This window comes from Strigops habroptila, chromosome 16 (assembly GCF_004027225.2).
Source record: "Strigops habroptila isolate Jane chromosome 16, bStrHab1.2.pri, whole genome shotgun sequence".
Taxonomy (NCBI): Eukaryota; Metazoa; Chordata; class Aves; order Psittaciformes; family Psittacidae; genus Strigops; species Strigops habroptila.
In genome coordinates this window covers 1,802,137-1,824,836 of record NC_044292.2, presented here as the reverse complement: position 1 = coordinate 1,824,836, position 22,700 = coordinate 1,802,137, and the positions used below count along the sequence as shown (strand labels likewise).

Below are 22,700 nucleotides of genomic sequence, written 5' to 3'. Positions count from 1 at the left end.
GAGACCTCTGGAACTCAGGAAAAAAAGGAGAGTTGATGACCTTTGGAAGATGGGAGATAGGGAGAGCTAATACCATCCGTTGAATCTCCTCTGGAGGCTGCTGGAAGTGGTCCATCCATTGCTGCAGCCTTTGTGCTGGTACTCTCATCCTCGTGGGTTTGGTCACTAAAACCTGTTTGGAGGAGGGTTACAAAACGGTGCTGTCAGGCTCTTGAGCAGGGCAGGTCTGTCTGTGTAGGTTGGATAAATGCCCACAGGATCTCCACCGCAATCCTGAGTAGCCAGTTTCCAAATCTCAGCATATATAACTGATGTGTCTGCATTGGTGCGAGGGATTTCTGCTGTCCTGAGGGTTCTGGTGTGCTGTTCCGTGCACTCTGGTGCCCTTGGGAATGAAGGCTCCAGCTTTCAGCCAGCTCTGGATCAGGCCCTTGGTTACAAGCCATGTTTAGTTGTTCATAGATCATGCTGCCTTTGGTCTCCCCACACCAGTGTTCGTGTGTGTGTTGCTGTATTTTTCCCGACATGTTGGAGATACCCTTTGACAAACTCCCTGGAGTTGAGTGACAGTCCTACAGAGACGAGTGATTGTTTCACAGGTCCCTACATTTGTTAAGATTGATTTCAAGTGTAGTTTTCCAGGATGCTGGAATTCTGCTTGTTGTTTCTGTCCAGATACATTGCAGTTAACTGGCATTATTTCCATCCCAGCCCTGGGCTGGTGATGCTCTGTCTTTGGTTTTGGTGTCTGCTACAGACCAGCTGCTCTGTTTATGGCAGGACCTAAGCCCAATAATGTGATCTGTGCATTTGGGGGTGTTTTTTGCTTAAATTCCTTTATTCTTCTGTATCTGTGAGCTCTTAAGTCTTCCTTCCGTGCTGGGCACATGATGATGCTGTCAGAGTTGGAACTGAATGCGCTGCATTACTTGAAGCAGACTGTAATTCCTTGGGCTGCTCAGATCTGAAGGTGGTGAAATACTGCCTGGTATCACTCTTGATGTGAAATTCCCTTTCTAAAAGAAATGTGGAAGTATGTAAGTGTTTTCATGGCAAGTAAAGTAGGGGGCTATAATGAATATGGAGCATGGAGCGAGGAGGGATGTCATTTTCTTAGGCCCAGCACGTAATGACTATTATATGGTATATTTTATTTATTAATGCCCTCGTTGTGATCAGTTACAGTGCCTCCTTCTTTCTGAATGCCTGTGTAAAAACACAAGTTCCTCGGTGTCGCTGACTCAGGAACTTCTAATGTTAAACGCAGTGACTGTTAAACCCTGATGACATGAATGTCTGTGGTAGCAGAAGACCCTAGAGCTGATGTTCATGGAGTTGAACAGACTTCAGCAGCCTGGTGGCAAACCCCGATGGTGCTGGTGGTGGCAACTGCTTCACGGCAGCTTCAGTGTTTGCCCGTCTTGTGCTTCCCTGTGTCTGAAGCAAAACCACACGGAGAAATACAGGAGTAGAGGAGCCCCGAGCATGGGGTGTTTGGACTGAATCGGCGTTAGGAAGAAGGAGCGAGGCACAGACATCTGGAGAAGTATTATTTCAGGTCACATTATGTAGTTACGAAATCACAACAAAGGGAGAGGAATGGGATTGGCCCAGAGCAGCTTCAAGCTGTGCGAGCACTGCACTGAGTATCGCAGGCCGGGGCTTGCCTGGCTCCTATCACACCGCAGGAGAAAGGAGCTGGAGTGTGGCACGGAGAAACCATCCTGCTGCTCACGTGGCTAAAGGTGCCTGGCTGCAGTCTGGCAAACCCAACTGAACCCAGTGTATTCTGATGTCAGGCTCTATGAGGACATCTTGTCTGATCATGCTCTTAATGAGTGGTGCAGGAAGAAGTGCAAACCCCTCCTGCGTTGTTTTTGATCTTGCAGTGTCTCTGGAGCGCAGTGTTGTGCCGGCTTCTCGATGGAAATACAGGGCAATCTTTTACACTGGGATGTAGCTGACCTGCAGAATTCTGTGGGGATGAGAATGGATGGGTAAAAAGGTCGTCAGAGGTGTTGCGAAGAGCTCAGTGTGAGAAACAGGGAGGTAATATGATTTAGACCGGGATTTGGTTTAAGTTAAAAAGCATTATCTCCCCTGATTTCAACCTACCTTTTCCTGTCACGTAGATACCAACTCATAAAGATCCTTATCCTTATAACATATTGCAGCTAGATTTTCTTTTCAGCTAAACAGTGTCTTGCTAAACGTTTGCTGTCGGCTTTCTTGTAGTCCATCCATCCTTTGTTTAAAATGCTTTCCCTTGGGAATAGCAGAGACTGTGTAGAAAAGTCAATGTTCGGAGCAGGGACCTGCGATGAAGTGGTCGCTTAGAAATGGAAAGGCCAGGAGGGTGCTGAGGTGCAGGGTACCCTGTGTAGGGTGAGGGGTGGCTGTGGCTGTGTCTGGGCCACACGTTGCCCCTGGGGAGGACGAACCAGCCCGACCTGGCATTGCCAGAGGCTGCGCTTCCCAATGGGAGGAAGAGCTGGGGAGGAGGAGGAAGGGCCGGAGAGTGAGAGAAACATGCCGAGCAGCCATGCCAATAGCCCAGAGACGTTTCAGCTGCTTGAATACAGAGGTGCTTTGATCTGCAGTGAATAAACCGATAATGCTTAAGTTCTGAATTCCTTCTCTTTGTCTGAAAGCAGGATTAGCGTGGCTTTGTCGGAGCAGTGATTATCCAGCAACTTTCCTGCTCTGAAAGGGCCGCTGGCTCCGTGTTTACAGCTGGGTGCTGGCGGAGGGGCTCGGTGACACCAACGGCTCCCACACATCCTCCTCTCCTCTGCTTCGGTTGGACTGTAAAACCCCGCCGAAAATCCTTACAGCATGGAGCAAATGATTAACCAGCGTGAGGGAAGAGGCATTGGAAGCCTTGTTTTCCTTAGGGCTGCGGGTTCGGAGCGGAGCGAAGGCGCCTCTTTGTTGTCTGCCAGTGATTGCAAAACGCAGCCTTCTTGGAAAAGGCTGACGCACAGGTATAGAGATAGGAGGCGAGGGGCAGAGGAGCCGCTCTGCGAGCGTTACCAAAGGTCGCAGCGGTGCCTGCCCTGGTCTTTTGTCCCCTCTTCCCAACCCTCGGCATCCGGACAAAGGTCGCTCCTCGGAGCGCGTTCGCCTCCATCTTAACTTGGATCCGCGTAACGGAACGGATTCCAGAAGGAATCATGGGTTTTTTTTTTTTCCCCTCTTGTAATGTATTATTCTGCTGCAGTAAACCCGTGTGGTGATGCAGCACTGCAGATCCCCCCCTCCTCTCCCCTCGATGCAGTCAGTCCTCCTCCCGGCAGCATCTGCCAAGACGGGAGCAGCTCGGAGAGACGCCAATGGGTGGGGACGGGTCGGATCACCAGACGGATTAATGCTCGCGGTGGGGGACCGCGGGATGTGTGTAATCACAGGACCACGCTGGGGCAAGGAGAATGCAACCCTTCCTCTGCAGCAGCTGTCCTTGAGCGCGCAGGGCGCTCTGCTGCCCGGTTTTCTTTCATCCCCCCCGCCTTCTCCTGCTCCCTTTCTCCTCACCCTGGCTGCTCCCTCGCTTTCAGCAAAGACGATTGTCACAGATTATCCTTGGGGCTCATCAAGGGTACGGTGCAGGACACCAAACACGGGCAATGTCTGTGAGGATGGATAACGGGTGGATTAAAATGCACCCTCTCCAAGTGGGGTGACTTAGGGCTGCAGTGGGATACAGAAGTAGCCTCCCCCATCCATTCCTTATTTAGGGAAAAAACAATAATTTAAATGACATATTCTATTAAAATCAATCTTTACATTAATGGCAACCAAAGTGCACTTTTCCCAATATAAAAATTAAGCCCCAGCCAAAAGAACTGGGTGTGTGTTGGGTGATTTTGTTGGTCCATGGGGAGCACATTACATGGATGTTCTGGATCTTCTGTGCTCTCTGAGCAGCATTAGCTCAAGTATTTGAACATTTGGACACATTCTGGATCTTGTGCAGCAAAAGAAAGGATAATTGAGGTCTGTCTGTGTATGTGTTATAACAACACATACGTGTTAGGGTTTCAGAACAGGGAAGTGAAAGCACTGCTGGGACAGTGAGCGGGAAGGGAATGCTTTCCGAGCCCACGTCTGATGGAGCTGGCAAGCAGCACTGCATAGGAAGGTCAATTAGGATTTTAGGTTTTTGGAGTGATGCAAAGATGCTAATTCCCCTCCTACTGTACACCAAGGATGTGCTGGTGTTGCCAGAAACAGAACGTGTAAACAGGGAGCAGGAGGAAGGTACGTGTTGTAACCAGTTGCTTCTGTGCCTGTACTGCTAAGGAGAAAATTCAGTGGATGTCAAGAGCTGGAGCACTCTGTGCTCTGACATCTTCCCTTTGTTGTCTGTAGAGAATTACTGCTGAAACACGTTAGAGGGTGATGGTAATGAAGATACTTGATTATTTTTCATATTTCTTGGCATGTTCATGCATGGCATGAACATTTTTGCAAATAACCACTTTCCTGTTTTCCTTCCCCCTTCCTTCCTTTCCTGTTCCTTCTCTCTTTACATGTGCCACGTCCATTTTCCCCTCACACAGATTTTAATGACTATATCCTCTACTTTTCTGGTCTTCCCAAATCTTGCCTTCAAGGCAACATAAGCATATCCAGCTTCAGAAGAGCGTAGACTGAGAAGTATCTTCCTTGCAGTCCCATTTGCTATTACTTGCTCATTGCAGCTTTTAATTAGAGTGAAAACTAACCAGTGCATCGGTTTGGTATCACAGGTTAGGAGACTCCTGAGAGTTACCATCATTGTGCTGTACCCATGAGAACGAAGGCAGCAAGCTCTGCTCTGGAAAGCTTCGAGGCAACCTTACCTTTTTATGCCTAATGTGACACTTTTGATGTGAAAGATGCTCTTGTTTGTGCACATATTCCTTAACAGAGAGTGCACCGTGTTTGGTGGAGTACAAACCAGAGAAAAATGAGGTGTAAATCCAAAGCAGATTAGATACAGAGTCTAGTAGGTCAGGTTGGAAGGGGAAGGCAGCAGTCAGCCAGGCAAGCTCTCAAATCTTATTCAAGGATTAGTCATCCCACAACAATGGGGAGATGTGAAGGTGTGTGGAAAGCTGTGTGTGCTCTGCAGACAGGCAGCTGAAGGAGCTTCTCCCTCCACGTACAGCTCAAAACACCTTTTCTTGTCTAAGATCTGTTCACGGCTGTTCAGCATCGTGCTGCCTCTGTGAAGGTTTTTTGCAAGAATTCTTCATATTCCTTTATCACTTTTTTATTTGTGTGTCAGTTTGTCAGTTTTGGCCTCTTTTTCTCATGGATATATTAATTAAAGACATTTAACCTGCTTTGCTCAAAATCTGGGTGAAACAAGCAACCAAAATATGACCAGCAGCTCTTTGAAAAGGCTGTTTGAAAACGTGGCTGTGTTCAGCCTTCCAGTTTTATCCTTTGTGCTGTGAGTTGACACAAGTTGTGTAAAAACATCTTTACGTCAGGTTTTCTTGTGTGCACAGACGAGTTCGGGTTTATTGTTTGTTTTGCGTAGACATTTACTCATCTGTTTGTGCCTGAGTTGCAGTAACTTGACATACATTCAGCAGGGTGGTGTCACATTCCCATCAGCGTTCCTCAGTGTCCCTGTTGTGTTTCCTGGTCCATGATGGGGGTGTAAGCTTGAACCCCACGTGCAGCCTGGCCCAGGGGTGCCTTGTGGCTAAATGGGTTTGAGATAAGGAACAAGGAGTAGAATGAAGACTCTTGTTTCAGTGCTGAATGGATTAAATATAGATGGGAGTAGTGGAATTGCTGTGTCAAGGTCATTCTCTGAAGAAAATCATCAGGATGTCGTTATATTTTTAACTGGTGGTGACACAGTTTTGTTTTAATTGTGTCTTGCTCGTCAGATCAGAAGTGAGAAGGGCTGCTCTAATTGCAAACACTTTCTGTTCCTCCAGCTCTGTTGTTATAAAAAGGGCGATCTTGTGGTAAGCAACCGAAAGGGAGGAGGTTTAAATGTAGTAATGGAAAGTTAAAATGGCTTTTTCCCCCTCCACAAATGGCTTTTTCCCTTTCTGAAAACACCTCTGCCAACCTCTGCTGCGCTTCGCGATTGATTTTCCTGCCGTGTGGGAAGGGCAAATGGTTGGAAATGGATGTTGATTTTGCAGGAGGCAATGTTATTAATTGTGGGCTGTTTCCACCAGCACTAATATTCCTGCTCTGCTTTGCTTTTCTTCCAGATATGGACGTGTCGAAAGTGTCAAAATACTCCCTAAGAGGGGGTCGGAAGGCGGAGTGGCAGCGTTTGTGGATTTTGTGGACATCAAAAGTGCGCAGAAGGCACACAACTCTGTCAACAAAATGGGAGATAGAGACCTCCGGACGGATTATAATGAACCAGGAACCATTCCCAGTGCTGCTCGGGGATTGGATGATACAGTTTCCATAGCATCTCGTAGTAGAGAGGTTTCTGGGTTCAGAGGAGGTGGCGGGGGGCCCACTTACGGCCCCCCCCCATCGCTTCATGCACGGGAAGGACGTTATGAGCGGAGACTTGATGGGTAAGTTCCAAGGTTTCTCTAGGCAGGTATTTTGTATTTGATATGGTGAGAAACACAAACTCGTATCTAGGGCCCCCAGATGGATTTAAAATTTTGGGAATTATCTATGTTTCCTATTTTGGGTTGGAAACGGAAGTGATTTCTATCCCAGTGGCTGGTACCTTGTGGATCCATAGAGGATGTTTTCCGCAGCTGGTTGGATATCTACACTTGAAATAAGGTGGTTTTAAGATGGAAGATTTCCTTTGGCCAGCACCGATATTGGAGTTACTCTTTTCTAGAAGTAACGATTCCATTTCTTGGATAATATTAAGGCCTTGCTCGGATGTATCCCTGCTGCCAGATGGAGCTATCTTACTCTACAACATGTGGTGAAGTTCTCTGTGGAGTATCTTCGGAATACTAGAACCTAAAATTCTGTGAAAGCTCGATGCCTAGTTCTCAGCTCTCACTATACGCAGCGGGTATGTTAATTGGATTGTCACCACAAAATTTCTAGTAGACTCTAATGATGCAGCCCCTTGGATTCTACAGACAACACTTAGCCCTGGAGATAACGCTTGGATGGAGAAGACCGAAGGCAGCTTGTGATGGTTCCATTTTGGATCTACATCATTTCCAAGTTATTGGGATTATTCCTTCTGATGGTATTGGCAAAAAGAGATGATGGACATTACTAAATTTTGGAAATTATAGCCTTTTTTTTTTTAATGCTGGGATAAGAACTACTGCCTTGAATTTATTGGATGGTATACAGTCAAGACGCCAGTAGCCATGGGGAGTGGATTACTATCTAGTCTCTTAAAGAGCTCTTTGCTGCTCCACATTAAACATACTTTAGCTTTAAGGACGTGGTGCTAATACCAGTTTGTGGATACACCAGTGCAAAATGACTGGGCTGGATGGTTACAAAGGCTACAGAGGATGCCTGCTGGCCAGCAGCGATGAGAGCCCTGCAGCATTGGGTGATCTTCTACCAGCTGCTTGATTCAGACATAGGGCTGGAAATTAAAGTAATGGATCTATTTAAGTGCCTACTGTCTCAAGAAAGAAGTCTGGGGGTTTCAGAGTTACGGTTTCAGTCTGGGACTGCTTCCTTCCAGTGGAATTTTCCTTTTTTTCCTTTTTTTTTTTTTTTTTTTTGTTGTCACTAAGATTTTTTAAAAATTTTTTTCTTGTTGGTTCATCTAAAATATCATTTGACACCCTTGCCCATTAAGAAGGTGGATTACCCCTGTAAGAGGGGCCAAAATTGGGGAAGTTATGTTCAGAATTCTCTCCCTAGATTTAATTGGGAATATAGGTCGTGTTTCCACACTTGGAAAAGGTTGGTATGTCCTGCCCTGTGTATCTTAGCCCCTCTCCTAACCCAAGTCAAACCCTCTCTTTCCACTAACTCCAGTAGTACTTAGTACTAATAGATAAATCCAGAAGCGCTGTAGCTGTTAGATTTCCAGCTCTGCTAGCTCCTCTGTCTGTCTTCTGTGTCCTTCTCATGGATAAGGACTTTGTTCTTTTATGTCAGCTGTATAGCAGTAACCCTCTAGAAAATACTGCTTTTTCTCTTACCTCATTAAAGCAGCTTTCACTGATTAACACTCTGTAGGATGCTAAATGCAATGGTTGATATAAAATTGTTGGTCTTGGTCCTTCAAAAGGGGGGGGGAAGAGACATGTTTCTGTGCCAGATCCTGAAATCCAAAATGCCATTGTTGCGAGCAAGAGATAATGCAAATAGAAAGGCAACAATGAATTTTGAGTGGATGTATAAGATAATAATGTTGTGTTGCACTGGTTGGGTAGCTGCTTATATATAATTTGAGAGGAAAAACGCAGGCAAAATATGAACTAGCTCTGTAGAAAGCTTAAAAATGAGATATAATTTAAGAGCAGAGGGTGAATATATTTAGAGCATTAAGGTTCTAGTGATTCATTGGAGGAGGAATGGAGGAACTTCCTGAGATGCTAATGGAAAAAGATTCAAATCCCATTTTCAGTTCATAAAAGCTACCTGCAATGTTTCTGCCATTTTAAATAGAAGCCAGAGCTGTGATGCAGGAGAGGAGGAGGAAGCACGAGGCAGAAGTGGGTTATTAGGATTCAGGGGATTGAAGTGACTAATAATTGATTCTGAAGAAAGAATCAGAGAAGGCTGAATAAAAAAAAGGTTGAAATGTCCTTCATGCGATGGATAATGAAATTCTTAAATTAACTTTGCCCACACTGACATACTTAGAATTTTACAAGTATTTTTTAAACATTGAACGTGATCGTTCCCGATCTTTCATTTTGTGGATGTAACTCTGACGTACCGTCCTGGTGCTCGTCTAAATTAGACTACTAAACCATTTGTGATGCTCTTTTAACTTTTACCTGTCAGTTTTACTGTCTCTTTATTTGAGAGATCACAAGAACTTTCTCAGAACGTGGAGCCTTTCTCGATTGATGTACAAAATGTTTGAAATACCAAAACAAAATGGACTGTAGCTCCTTGAGAGCAGCTTGAGAGAGTGTAAATTGTGTGATGGCAGTAACAACAGCAGGCTCAACAAATAAAAATACCTGCTGAGAAATGTAATTCCCACTCTTTACGTAGGGTCTTAGTATCTTTTGGGAGCCTGCATCCTACAGTTGAAGTATCCTGACATTAGGGATCAAGATGTACCTTTAGCTGATGAGAATGGAGTGTAGCAGCCTGGTAACAGCAAAATTCCCTCTGAGAGGATGAACTGTTTTAGAACAGCAACAAGAAACCCCCTAATTTTCTGGGTCTTCTCTCTGGGTTGTGCTACCCCTTTTGAAAGCAGCTTCTTACCTCTGGGTCATGCTTTGCACGGAGGCTTTCATGGCTACAGCCCACCTTGCCATGCCATTTTTGCAGAAGGATAATAAGAAGAGCTCCAGTAATCAGCAAATTCCAGAAAATTTTTTGAAGCTCTTAAGCAAAAATGGAGGGAAAAGAAAAAAAAAAAAATGTTAATTTTGATGTCCACAAACCTGAAGTTTTTCCTGTTTATTGAATTTAAAAGAAAAAAACCCCAAATGAGGATTAAATGAGGATTCTGCACTGGAACAAGTGATACTTTTTCCCTGTGCAGGCAAGATGCTGGTCATGAAAGCCCCATATTGTGATTAAAACAAGATGATTGCTCAGCTTGATTGTATATGAATATAACTTTGGAGTCAAGTAAGATGTTTTTAAGTTTGTCAGCGTTTGCTTGATAGGTTATTGCTGTTTAGTGGAGAAGCAGTTGCAAAAATAAGTCCAGTGCTGACGCGAATGTTTGCATGATTTGCTTGGAGTTGTGCTTGCCCCTTTCTGATGGAATATTTTTCCCCCCTTCCTAAATGCAGGGCTTCAGATAACAGGGAGCGTGCTTATGAACATAGTGCCTATGGACACCATGAGCGGGGGACGGGAGGATTTGATCGGACGAGACATTACGATCAGGATTACTATAGAGATCCTCGAGAGCGGACTTTACAACACGGGCTCTATTATACTTCTCGGAGTCGAAGTCCAAACCGTTTTGATGCTCACGACCCCCGTTACGAACCTAGGGCCCGGGAGCAGTTTACATTGCCCAGTGTGGTACACAGGGATATCTACAGGGATGATATTACACGGGAGGTACGAGGCAGAAGGCCAGAGAGGAATTACCAGCACAGCAGGAGCCGGTCGCCGCACTCGTCGCAGTCCAGGACACAGTCCCCGCAGCGCCTGGCCAGCCAGGCAGCCAGACCCACCCGCTCCCCCAGCGGCAGCGGCTCCCGGAGCAGGTCTTCCAGCAGCGACTCCATCAGCAGCAGCAGCAGTACCAGCAGCGACAGGTAGGTCCTGACCCAAAGCGACCGTTCCCTGGGTTTTGCGGGTCGTTTCCGAGGCACGCTGAGGAGTTGTGAGCCAGGGCTGTGAGAATAGAAGGTGTTTGGTGGCAAAGCGTTACTCACTGGTGTAGAAGTAAAGCGGTGTGAAAGGCAGAAGGGCTGAGCTGGCACGAAACGGATCCGAGGAGAATGGTGTTGCCGTGGTTAATTATTTTCCATGGTGGATCTGTGCAGCATCCATCAGGCGCTGGCTGGGCAGCGCGGGGTGCACGGATGCTGCCTGTCTGTGTGGGGAGCGGGGAGCTCCTTCCTTTGCCAAGTGAGGGCATGAGCAGGTTTTAAGGTCAACTACATTTTACAGGACGTGCTGTAAAATACTTTGGGAAAGGATGGATGGTGGTGTTCAGTTTCCTCTCGTTCCTGTCGCCGTGAACATTTACAAGGTTGATCTGTTCCATTTTTCCCCTGTTGCCTCGCAGCAAAAACTGTAGACTTGAAAGAATTAGAAAGAAGTCATAAATCCAAGTGTGCATTTCCTGGTGATACACCCACGGCCTTGGTTCTGCTTTGCTGTGGCTTTATAAACTAGTACAGGGAAGGGAAAAAGAGTGCTGGAGCTAATCATTGGAATGCTGGTAATAATTCGAAAGTTCATGTTGAAATGCCTCTTGGATATTTAGCTTTTTAAGAGTAAATTCACCCTAAAAGTAGAAAGCAAGAAGGTGCCATAGCACCCAGAAGTGTTGGGTGAAGAGCTTTGAGGGGTTTGCAGAGTTGGAAACGTGTCCTTTGTGTGCCAGTTGTTTTCCAAAGCTGAAAACACTAATTCAATGATTATCAGTGTAATTAATAGTTGGGGTTTGATTATCACTACGAATAGAATTCTACCACTGGTAACTCTAATTTGTCTTACAAGATCCTAACCTACTCAATGCTGGACTGTCGGGAAGGGTTTTATGGGCTGATGCTGGGGAGGGCAGACAGAGGGAAGGATGAGGAAGTTGAGAACCACGTGAAGGTTTATTTACTCCTTTTGATTCCTGTTTTCTCCTCCTGGATTTAGAAATCCAGGTCCTGGCTTGGCTGGAGAGCAGGTGGGAAGAGAGGCTCTTCTAGAATGATTGAGAGGACTTTGGGCTGCTCTGTTTATTTCTAACACCTCTCTTTGAATGAGATCTCAGCACTTGGAGAAGGACAACCCCTTGTCAAAGATCTTTCACACCTATTACAGCTTAAAAAAAACTGGTCAGACTTCCATTGGTCTCTAATAAAAAAACCCTGGTGAAGATGAATCAAAAGGAGGTCTGGTTACATTTAAGGTTAAAAAAAATCCCAAGCAGGGAGAAATAAAACCTCTCTCCTCTGGTGCTCCTTTGTGCATTGCAGAATGGGTAGAAGGGAGTCCAAGAAACTCGTCATATTTATAAAATGTCTCTGTTGGGAGGTCGAGATGGGATGAAATAGTGGTTTGAATTTGAGAGGACTGAACGCGATCCCACTGGAACAAAGTTTTAGGATTAATCAGAAGAAAAGCAGTGTCTGCGGCGCTTCAGCGTTCCATCTTGGCAATTTCTAGTTGTAGTAATGGAAAACTAGATGATACTCTGGGAGGAAAGGGAAATAAACATACTTTTTTCCTTACTAATACAGAAATTCAGTACAGCAAGTGGTGGATTCTGGTGGACTCTAGTGTATTCAATTTTGAAGGCTCAGAAAGGAGTTTTACATGTTTCTAAGGGATGAGTTAGAGATGAACAAACATTTATAACTGTATTTTGTAAAGCAAAACCCCAACTGGCCTTAAAGCACAAGTGGACTTTTCTGTTGAATTTTTAACACGCTTTGAATTCAGCCTCATACCCCACAGGAGCAAAAGCCACCTTGTCCCCTTCTCAGTGGCACTCGCTGTGCAAGGTACTCAGGGATCATATACCCAGAGCAGGCAGAAATTGAGTTCCATTTCTATAGCCTGGGTAGTAAATTCTGGCTGTGTCATCCCTGGATTGCTTTACCAAATCCCCTTATTTTTCATTTCTGGAGTAGGATATACCTGGAATAACTGAGGGTGGTTTGTTGTTGTCTGAGGAAGAATTACTTCTTGTAAATCCCATGGTATTTTCTCAGGGATTTCAGCAAACTGGAGATCCTCTTATGGGCTAAGTGGAAATGGCTGATTTTGTGATGCTGTGAAATTATTGAGGTCTTTATGACACTGAATTCTTCTGAAATTGGTATATCTTGATGAACTTTGTCACTTGGGTCTTGTCCTGTCCCTCCACGGGCAGGCTGGAAGAGGCAAAACACGTTTTGCTCACATAGAGGTGGGTCCCTGTTTGGGGACAATGTCGAACGTGGTGGTGTTAAAACACTTGGGAGTGTTTTTGTGTGTGGCACCATCCTTCAGGCACTGTGAAAACCAGCACAAAGGTGGCAGAGGAGAAGCTGGGGCTTTGCTCCATGTGGTTTTCAAAGAGCTGTGTGAAGTAAATATGATTTTTGTTAAATGGAGGTGATTTTCCTGGACAGTAATGTGAGGAAAGATGCTCTGCAGGTGGTTTAAAGAAAAAAAGGGTGAAAAAAGCCTTTATTTCATAAAGGTTTGTTGCGTTGGGCTAAGCTTTAAATGTGTATTTGGAGGCCTTTACAGGGGCGTGTAATGGGAGCTGCACAGGGGTGATGTAGAAGATAAGACCAAAAAGATCATGGTAAAAATAACCCCTGTTCCCTGCAGCAGGGCTCTGTTCAGTGTGTCCTGAGGCCTCGGCAGTTGCTGGGACACTGGTGGCTGCGGACGCTTGAGTCGGAGCCGGTTCCGCACCTGGAATAGTTTGCGATTTGGAGTTGTCTTAACGCGAGATTCCTCATTTTCCACATTCATTGTGGAAAAGGGTCGTTGGGGTTTTTTATCATCTTAAAAGTTTAAAAACCTCCAGAATGGTGTTTGAATCTTCTGCCACCACCAGCCTCCATTTCTCCGCTTTCCCAATGCGAACACGCACCACAAGCGAGCCATTAGCAAACATGTTTTCCGTATTGTGTCATGGACGAAGCAGAGCACGGGTGGGAGCCGGGGGATCCCATCGGAAGCAAACCACATTCTGCTTGTGCCCTGCCCCACCTCCTGGAAAAAATCCCCCCTTTTCTATGCTTTTGGTAGAAAACGATCTTTTGTAGGCTGCTGCTCGAGGTGTTCCAATGTGCTAAAAATAATTTCCATGCTTTTTTTACTGCGTTCTGTAATGTCAGGCAGTTCAACACGTTTCATGCTGTTCCATGTGTTAGTGATTATTTTTAACACTTTGCTGCTGTGCCGCCCCCCAGCACCGAGCAGCGGGACGTGCCGCTCTTAAACACCGGGTGAGGTACCTCATCCAGATGGGACTTAAACTGATGCACAGAATCCTTGGATTTCCTGGAGGGGATGGTCCAGAATGTGAAAGTATGAGCACTGCGTGCACATGTGTGTGTAAAGTCACGGATTGGTGACCTGAGGTTTCCTTTTGTGCCTTCTCTCATGTATTTTCAAACTCTTTATTAGGGACTGTGGTGATAGGACAAGGGGTGATGGGTTCAAACTGGAACAGGGGAGATTGAGATGAGCTCTGAGGCAGAAGCTCTTCCCCGTGAGGGTGCTGAGGCGCTGGCACAGGGTGCCCAGAGAAGCTGTGGCTGCCCCATCCCTGGCAGTGTTCAAGGCCAGGTTGGACACAGGGGCTTGGAGCAACCTGCTCTAGTGGAAGGTGTCCCTGCCCATGGCAGGGGGTTGGGACTGGATGAGCTTTAAGGTCCCTTCAACCCAAACCAGGCTGGGATTCTGTGATTTTTGTGAGTGCTTATTTGGTTGATGTTGATGCTGGATTGTTACTAGTGAGGTGAATAATATCCTATAGCTTGTAAAATAGATCTTGCTCTGGGATTGAAATAACAACTTCAGCTTTGATGCAAGGTGACTTTATTTTCCCCAGGATCTAGGAGAGCACAGTGGTGAAATAAAGCAGAGGTAGGAAGCTGCACATAGAGATGTTTGAAAATGGATTTTAAACTTCTAATGAGGAGTGGGCAAGTAATTAGACATTTTTGTCTAAGTTTTAGATTGTGATGGAATTCTTTCTGCAGCAGTGAGTTACAGTTGGAAAGGAACACGTATGTGTTATTTTATGTGTCTTAATATTGAAATAAACTGATGAAAAATACTGCCAAGAGAATTTTAATCATGGGAAAAACAGGCTCCCTGCAACCTCCCGTGGAGGCTCCAGTGGATTTTGTTTTGTCAGGGACTTTCTTAGCCTGTTTAAACAACTTGAAGTGAAAGTAGAAGAAAGTGAATTTAGTTTCATTGCATAATGCAAACCTTTACCGACCATTGTCTTCATCGCCTCTTTCCCGCTTAGTTTGTCTGCCAGCAAGTGATGAATCACTGACTTAGACTCGGGATTCAGGGTTCTGGAGTGGGTTGAGAGATGCCTCTGCTGGGGACGGCTGAAAAACCAGGAAGAATGAGGTTAAATGGAGCTGTTGATTCTTTATTTCAGAATCCGTGCGATGGCCTTTGCCGATGTGAAGTAATTCCACCTCAGTTCTGCACTGTAGAGATAACCTCAGTATTTCTCATCTCTTCTGGTAGGATGAGAGGGTTGAGCACGTTCCTGTTGTGTGGGGAAGAGAATTAGGCTAAGACTGAAAAAAATACTAAACAAATGACATAGAGCAGGAAGCTTCCTTTTCACTTACCACGAAGGCAACAGTAAATCCTGTAATAGTCAGGTGAAGCAACACCTCATCTGTACCTCCTGTTCCCATACAGCCGTGTGCCGCTTTGATGTTCTCTCTGTACAGGGAAATGTGAATTAAGGGAAGGAAAATTAAAAACTCAGATACTCTCAGGTTTTTGTTACTGACTGTCGAGCGTTTTCACTTTGTTCTTTCTTGTGTTTCTGTTCATGTCAGCCTGCGCTGCTTCTCATCTAAATATAACCCACACCATCCTCTTAAAACATCTTTTCTTACCTTTGGGAGCGTTTCGAGTGTCTTGAGATTGAGCAGAGATGATTTTAAACCCCTTTCAAGAGAGATGAGATCATTTTTGCGCTCAAGAGATGTAACATATGGAAAGCAAACCTTTACATTCTCCTTTACAAACCGGCCGAAAACAAGACGACCACCTCTGCACGCACACGTTTACACATAAATAGATAGTATATAGATATATCGCCCGGGATCGAAGCTCTCAGGGCAGCAAGCGGTGTCTCCGTCCCCTTGTCACCGAGGGAGCCGAGGCCGTGCCCGCGGTGCCGGGGGAGGGCTCCGCTCGCATCACCTCACTGTCAGCTCCGCAGTCAGCAATTAACAACGCGCGTTGCATAAGGAGATTTTAATCTCGCTCTGAAAATCCGCCGCTTTAGGTCGCCGCGGAGCGCTGTGATGGAAGCGGGGGGGGACACACACCGCGGGGCTCGGGGCCGCCTCGCCCGGGTGCTGGGAAGCGAAGGGCGGGGGGTTCCGCGGCCGCGGAGCGGGGGACCCGCAGCGCCGGGGCCGGGGAGCGCGGAGGGCGGGTTGTTTGTGCCGGAGAACCGGTCTGAACCGGCGGGAGCCGGCCGGGCGCGCCGCCCCTCAGCCGCGCTGGGAGCGGGGCGGTGAAAAACACCTCCCGATGTACACAAAAAACCCTTTAGAAACAGTGAAAATAGTTAAAAGAGAACCGCGGCCCCTCGCTGCGGCGCCTTTCGCTCCTGTGTGAAGGGTTTTACCCGCACAGAGCGCAGGGGAACAGCAGCGCCTGTGTGGAAGCGAGGGCTGAGGTAACCGGGCTCTTTGCTCTGCCTCAACCTCGTGAGTTTTAGCTCGCTTTTTGTCTTTAAAACCTTCCTTCGGCGCCCGACGGAGAAATGAGCCCCCAAAAAGAGATCCGAAGATAAATATCATCTGATACGAAGCAGGTAGGACGCAGTTGTGAAATAAAACAGAGATTTCTCACCATTGCCAGCCCCTCCGGGAGAACCCACCCCCCGTTTTTATGTGAATGTGCAATAAAATCCTTGCAGACGGTATCATCAAGTGGCTTTTTTTTATTGTTTACATAGTTTTCATTGCATGAGCGGCCCCAAAAAAGAGTGGAGGTTTTGCTGCAGTTAATAACACCACCCCCCTTCCCCCCAGTACTCACAATAATAGTTGGTAATTGCTGGCTCTAAATGACAAAGCAATTAAGCTTCTTCCTAAATGTGCAGAAGTAGGTGTTTATCTGGATCTCGTCTGTCAGCCTTTGTTTCTGTAGCAAGGCCCCCAGGAGCTGAACTGCTGCTGTTTCAAGGGGCATTTGATTTCTACAGGCAAAGAAATCCATCTTTTTTCCTAAATAAATCTCGGGAAGGTAGTCTTAAAAATGCGTTATGTTGGGGGTGGATGCAAAGGGAAAAGGGGTCCTGAAAAACACCCACTTTATTATGATAACTGTTTTGATCGTCTTGTGACTTTATTGTATTGCATTCTGTTAAAGAGATTGGTTTTGTTTAATGCTGTAAAAGCTTCTTGCAGTTAGATCAGAGTCTTTGTTAGCAAATACAGAGCAGCTAAATCTAGACCCTTGCGTAAACCTGCCTTATCTGCTGAGGGAGGAGAACCTGCTGTGTCTTAAAAACAACATCTCCAAGTCACAGCTTCAGGTCTGCGGGAGCCGGGATCTGGTGTGAGGTTTGGCAATTTGAGGTCTTCCTAACCTCCTCCTTTAGGAACGGTGGGAAAAACCGGAGCCGTATGGAAGGCATTGCTCCCATCAGTGTCGGGGGACACGTCGTCCTCCTGAGTTTTGTGTTGTGCTGTTTGTGAAACCCGTGGGAGCTGCTAAACATTGATTATCATTAATAATAGCCCTCCTCCACGGAGGAAGGACTGGTGCTGCTGGTGGATTGGGTTTGACTTTGGGGTTGTGCGTGCGCGTGTTAACAAAATGGTCACTTCTAATTGCGTTTTTAAGGCTTTGATTTCCTTCCAAGTATTTTGCTTAATCATCTTGAGTAGGCTGAGGGAAGGAAAGAATTAGCTGAGGTCAGGGAAGTTGAAGCTGCCTGTGTTTCATCTCAGAAGCCGGGCTTCGACTGAGGGATCCTGAAGGCAGGAAGGAATCTGCCTCCTGTTCCCTTCCTGCTGCACACCCGAAGAGCAAGGGGGAATCAAACCCCCCAAAAGCCAAACAAAACCAGGGAACTGTGTAATGCTGGGGGCCTCCCGCTGCGGGAATGGTCCAGATTCCTCTTTCTTTGTGAGAAATACAACTGGGATGTGAATCATCACTAAAATAGATTAGAGGGATCATAGTCTAGAAGTGCCTGCTTGTCTGCACGGCTGATGGAGTCTAGACAGCTCAGATGGAGACACATACATTACAGGCACCAAAAGGTGGGGGAGAGGATTCCTGGCGTAAAGACCTTTGGAATAATGGGCTGTTTAATAATTTCTAATGAATATTCACACAGAGGGATGAATAGCAAAAGAGGAAGGTTGTACTGAATGCTTCCGGAAAAAATACTGGTCATTAGGATGATCAAAGGAAGAATCCAGCCGCCGCCTGTGTTCAGTCATATGTGTTGCCATTAAAGCACACACAGAGCGTCCCTTCACATCTTAAAGGTCGGACTTGTAAAAACAGGGATTTGGGGATTTTTTTCCCCAAAGAGCATGTTTCTGGCTCTGCCAGAGGTGTGGATGCAGGCGCTGTTGTACCTTCAGGAGGAGAACCTTCCCCTTTAAACCTCTTTTTGAGGTATTTCTAGGCATTAATCTTAAAAACAACTTTAGGTAGAACATGCTGTGCTTCAGCTGAGGTCACAGGGATGTGAATAAATGGTAAATAAACCTAAGTGGGGTAAAATAGAATATCATCCCTCAGCCTTTGCCAACTGAATTAACCAACGTAACTGATGCACTTAGGTTTGCCCTTAACATCCAAGCATCAAATGTAGTTGATCCGCGACATCGCAAGTGCTGAAACCACTAATGATGGCATCAAGGTTTTAAGCGTGAAAGCTTCTTAGCGGGTGATTAGATATCCCTCTCCAAATCATCTCTGTCAGCTGGTAATGCTGTGTGGAGGGGAGGATGCGGCACGTTTCCCAGTGGAAAATCACAGACTCAAGAGAAGTGAGGGCTTTGTTGTACAGAGGAGAGACAATTCATGTGTTTTGGGCCGTAGTCATAATTTTTTAAGATCTTTAAGGGAAGCAGAAGCTGAGTTTCCAAAAGGAGGAGGAGGGGGACGTTTGCTGAGTAGATGCTGTATGAATAAAACCCATGAACACCTCAGGTTATTAAGTGCCTGATACCCTTTTGTGTGCATGGTATTAAGAAACAAGCCTTGAATCCCTCCTTCCATAAGAATCCCATAACAAGGGTAGGGGGCCTGGTCTTTGGTTTCCTGATGCTTGCTGGGTTTTGGGAGCAAACACCCCGTCTTCTTCCAACTGTCGAGTCCTCTCTCATGTTTACAGAAGTGAAATGTGGAGCGTTTCAAATACTTCTCTTTGTAAAACGTCTGGGCTTATGTGTACAATTGCTTTATTTAGCTCAAAGTGATGATTTTGGCTGAAAGACACTTAAAAGTCTCAGATGGCAGCAAAGGGACCCGTTGGAGAATCCTTTCTATGGGAGGGCAGTGGTTTTCAGGGCCCTCTCCTCATTTCTTCCACAGTTGCCTTATATTTTCCATAGATGCCTAGTAATTATCATTGTTTTTATACCTGGGCAAAAACATGATGAGGAAATATATATATATATATATAAAAATATATAAAATAAGACTCATCAAGCCCTTTAGGAACAAGGAGAGTGATTAAGATGCATTTCCAGCAGAGCCTGGCAGTGGGGGCCCTCATGTATTAAAGTACATTTCATCTATTTGAGAGTAGAAAGCTTTTCCAGCGCTATAAGGGGTGAAAGGAAGGCAGTGTTCTCCTCCTGAACGAGAATTCCCAAGAATGAGCTGCACTGGCTCCCTGTGGGCAAACGGAGCCGGGCTGGGCTGGTTGAGAGATGCAAAGCGCCCTACTTACTCTGGCTGCTACAGGTTTGACCTCCTTGTATCAGCTTGTTTGGTAAGAGGTTGCTGCAAGATCTCAAACCCTCAAATTATGTAAGATTTACACAGTGGCTTTGAAGTTAGTCCCTCCCTTCGGTGTTTGTTTACTGCCTGGTATGCCCTGCTGTCTGGATTGGGAAGGATGAATAGTCACAGAAAGGGAGCTATCGGGTTAGTACCACTTTTCGATCCCTCTTTGCCTTCTAAACGCGTGTGGAGCTGGGGTTATCCCTGATCCAGAGGCCTGGAATACACCACAGACATCCTGTCCCGCGCCGGCTGGGGCTTTGCTGGGTAGATGCTGGCTTGTGAGTTTTCTGTTTGTTTGTTTTGAGGTGGAGGGAGGTGAGGAATGGCTTGTTGGGTTGTTAGAGGAGAAGCAAATAGATGCTATCTAACAGTTATTCCAGGAGTTTATGTTGGGTTTGCTTTTTAACATGCAGTTTCCCCGTAGCTTCTGGAAACCCCATGTGAGAAAAGGAAGATGCTTCATTAATGCTGTGTGTGTGGCTTCTAGACCGTGCCTGCCACGGGTTGGAGGTTGTAAAGCACTGAATCCCGAAAGGGAGGCACGCACGTGGGGCATGTGGGCTTTGCCTGTGGGAATTCCTTGGAGGACTTTTCTCCTGTCCTGGATCCCAGTGTGCCAGCTGAATTGCCTCCTCCTTTCTCAGCCCTGGTAACGATACGCTGCCGTGTGGTTTGGAGGCCAGGGGTGTAAAAGCAGTTGATCCAGGGAGTTGGGAGGATGTTAAGGCAGTTTTTATTTGCATGTTTCCCTATTTTTGCATTTTTCCCACAGCTCTTAAGTCCTCACCCTCGTGTTACAATCCCTAGTCAGTGAGATGGAACTGTCCCAGGCTTTTGGGAAGCGGTATCTGTGGACTATTGACTGTGTGGAGGTTTAATCACTAAACCATTGCCAAACTAAATTACAGTAGGGTGCTTTATCAGAAATTACTCTTAAGAGACCATCACAAGGACCACTCTGATACTGGTTTTATGGGATTTTTACATACCTAAGGCTGAATTACTCTGTATAGTTGCTTGACAAATGTAAAGCCATATTTTCCCCTCCAGCACGATACACATTCACTCTGCTGTGGTGCTTCACCTGTTTCACACAGAGATTGTCTTTCTCATTTTATTTTCATGACTGAAGTGTTTTCTCCCCATGTGAAATCTCACAGAAAGTTCCACTTTTAGTTGTATTTTTATTTGCATGTGGGCAGAAAAATGAAGTAATTCCCAAATATAGTCCTAGCCAAGAGATCCATCTGTTCTCTGCATTTTTAAATGGCAAATTAATCCTTAGCATACAACTCATCAAATGTCTTCTCTTTCATAATGTATGCCTGAGATCACAGAAATGACATTTTTTTCCCAGGCCTTCCATTTTAAGTAGGTCTTTACACAAGAATAACAGCTCCTGTTCTGGTTGTACAGAGTGCTCCTGTGCATCATCTTCCAGTTGCTGTAGCTGGTCTAGAAAAGGCTATGAAAAAAAACCCCTCCAAAATTATTCTTCCCTTCATCTCTTTGGTGTTCCTTTAAAAGGCTGTGGAAGGTAGAAGATGTAAAGCGAGAGAAACTCTGTTTGAAACACAGCCTTAATAAATGTCCCTGTTTGTGATGGAGAACTGGGGTCACTCTGTCTCTTTTCTCCTAGACTGAGCTCTTTGGACAATGGTGACCATTTTTAGAAGTACTAAACTTCCACAGCATTATCTGCCATAAATGGAATTTCTATATTAAGCTTTGTGTGTTCCCAATTTCACTTCACATTGTTTATCAGCTCTGGATCTTGGCGTGCCCTTCAGTGCAACTCGCAGCACAAGAACGATTCCATTTGTTTATACCAGAGGATGCCCTGTTTCAAAACTGCTCCAAATTGGGAATTTCAACGACTGGCATTCTGTGTAACACTAAAACCCAGCTCCTTGAAGAGGGGAGGTGGTTGATGCTGCTCATCTTTGGGAGGGCAGAGCACAGGGCCGGGGCTTGCTGCCTGTGCAGGCAGGAGGTGAGGAGCAGCCCGATGGGAGCTGTCAGGGATGTGGGATGTACAAACAGCACCAGCTTTGGGCTTTTCGAGGCAAGATGTGATGCTTTTCTAAAACACAAAGACAGAATTGATTCCATGAGTCTGTTTGCTGAGATCTACCAGCAGCTCTATGTTAAAAAGCACTTATACCTCTGCAAGACTGAAATAACCCAGCGGTGAATCAGCGCCGGTGCTTTTTTGGTTTTAACATTGTATAAAAAAGGCTTTTCTTCTGAAAAATGGCCAGTGCTCATGTCAGGATCGTTAAAGCCAAATGGTTTCAAAATTGTGTTATTCCCAGGAAATAATTTGACGGTGCTTTTAAGGTGAAAGAAGTTGCTTTTCACTCCTCAAGTAAACACGTAGTAGCATAGTTGGACGCAGTCAGGGTTACATTTTAACTGGGATTTCACGCTCCTGGCTTATGGGCAGTACTTGGAACAGAGCTTTGTGTGGTGTTTTTTTAAGATGCACAGTAGATCCCTTCAGGAAAGCAGGGCAGTTATTGAGGAAACTGCCTTGAAATGTTGCTTTCTTGGTATTTTGAACAGATTTGGCCTCCATGAGCCAGGAGATCGAGTTCCTCAGCCTGCTCCTTCCGTGATTCATTGAATGACCTTTGGCAAAGCCCTTGGCCTCCTCTTACCTTATATTTCCATCTGCAATGCAGGGATGTTCACCCATACCTGCCTCCCTGAGTCTGGAACTAAAATGGTTGTTTAAAAGCAGCTTTTCATATGCTCTGAGGTTGCAAACTATCAGCTCACATCACTGCAGATAGCTGGTAGAAGCTGTTTACTTTAACAGTATTATACTAATTTTGGCCAAAGGGGTGAAAGCAATTTTTCCTCCAGCCCAAACAAGCCGTTCCTGTGCTGCAGCAGTGAACTCTGCCTTGTTGTTCTCTTCTACACCCCGTTGCCATCGCAGGGCTGTGGGTGCTGAGCAGCAGCTCTTCTGCAGGCAGGTCCTGGCGGTGCTTGAAGTGATTTGGCTGAAGCTTGGCATGGTCAGAGGAGGTGGGAATTTGGGGTGGCTGCAGCCAGACTTCCCACAAGGGCTGGTTCTTGACCCAGAGTTGCCTGGATGAAGATAATGTTAAGAAATAGAGGCTCTTTGGGCTCACGCATTCTCACACCCACCCTCTTTCTTCTCGCTTTGCATCGGTGGAAGTTTAATTGTGGGAAAGCTCCGCCAAAGAGCTGGCTTTGTA

At 45.8% G+C, this 22,700-nt stretch overlaps 1 protein-coding gene and 1 long non-coding RNA gene across 9 annotated transcripts in view; one reads left to right on the top strand and one right to left on the bottom strand.

Annotated features, from left to right (window-relative positions):
* SPEN (spen family transcriptional repressor) overlaps positions 1-22,700 on the top strand; it is a 67,405-nt gene that overhangs the window by 13,100 nt on the left and 31,605 nt on the right. For 4 of the 8 annotated variants that reach the window (XM_030507894.1, XM_030507893.1, XM_030507892.1 and 1 more), the window contains exons 2-3: positions 6,222-6,542; positions 9,897-10,373. In XM_030507894.1, the coding sequence (XP_030363754.1) occupies positions 6,222-6,542; positions 9,897-10,373 (798 nt within the window). The other 4 variants (XM_030507898.1, XM_030507897.1, XM_030507896.1 and 1 more) reach the window with 2 other exon arrangements.
* Positions 13,674-15,879, bottom strand: LOC115617440. The gene is made up of 3 exons (XR_003994595.1): positions 15,378-15,879; positions 15,102-15,198; positions 13,674-15,016 (listed from the first exon to the last, which is right to left on the bottom strand). It is a non-coding gene; the product is annotated as an uncharacterized LOC115617440 (long non-coding RNA).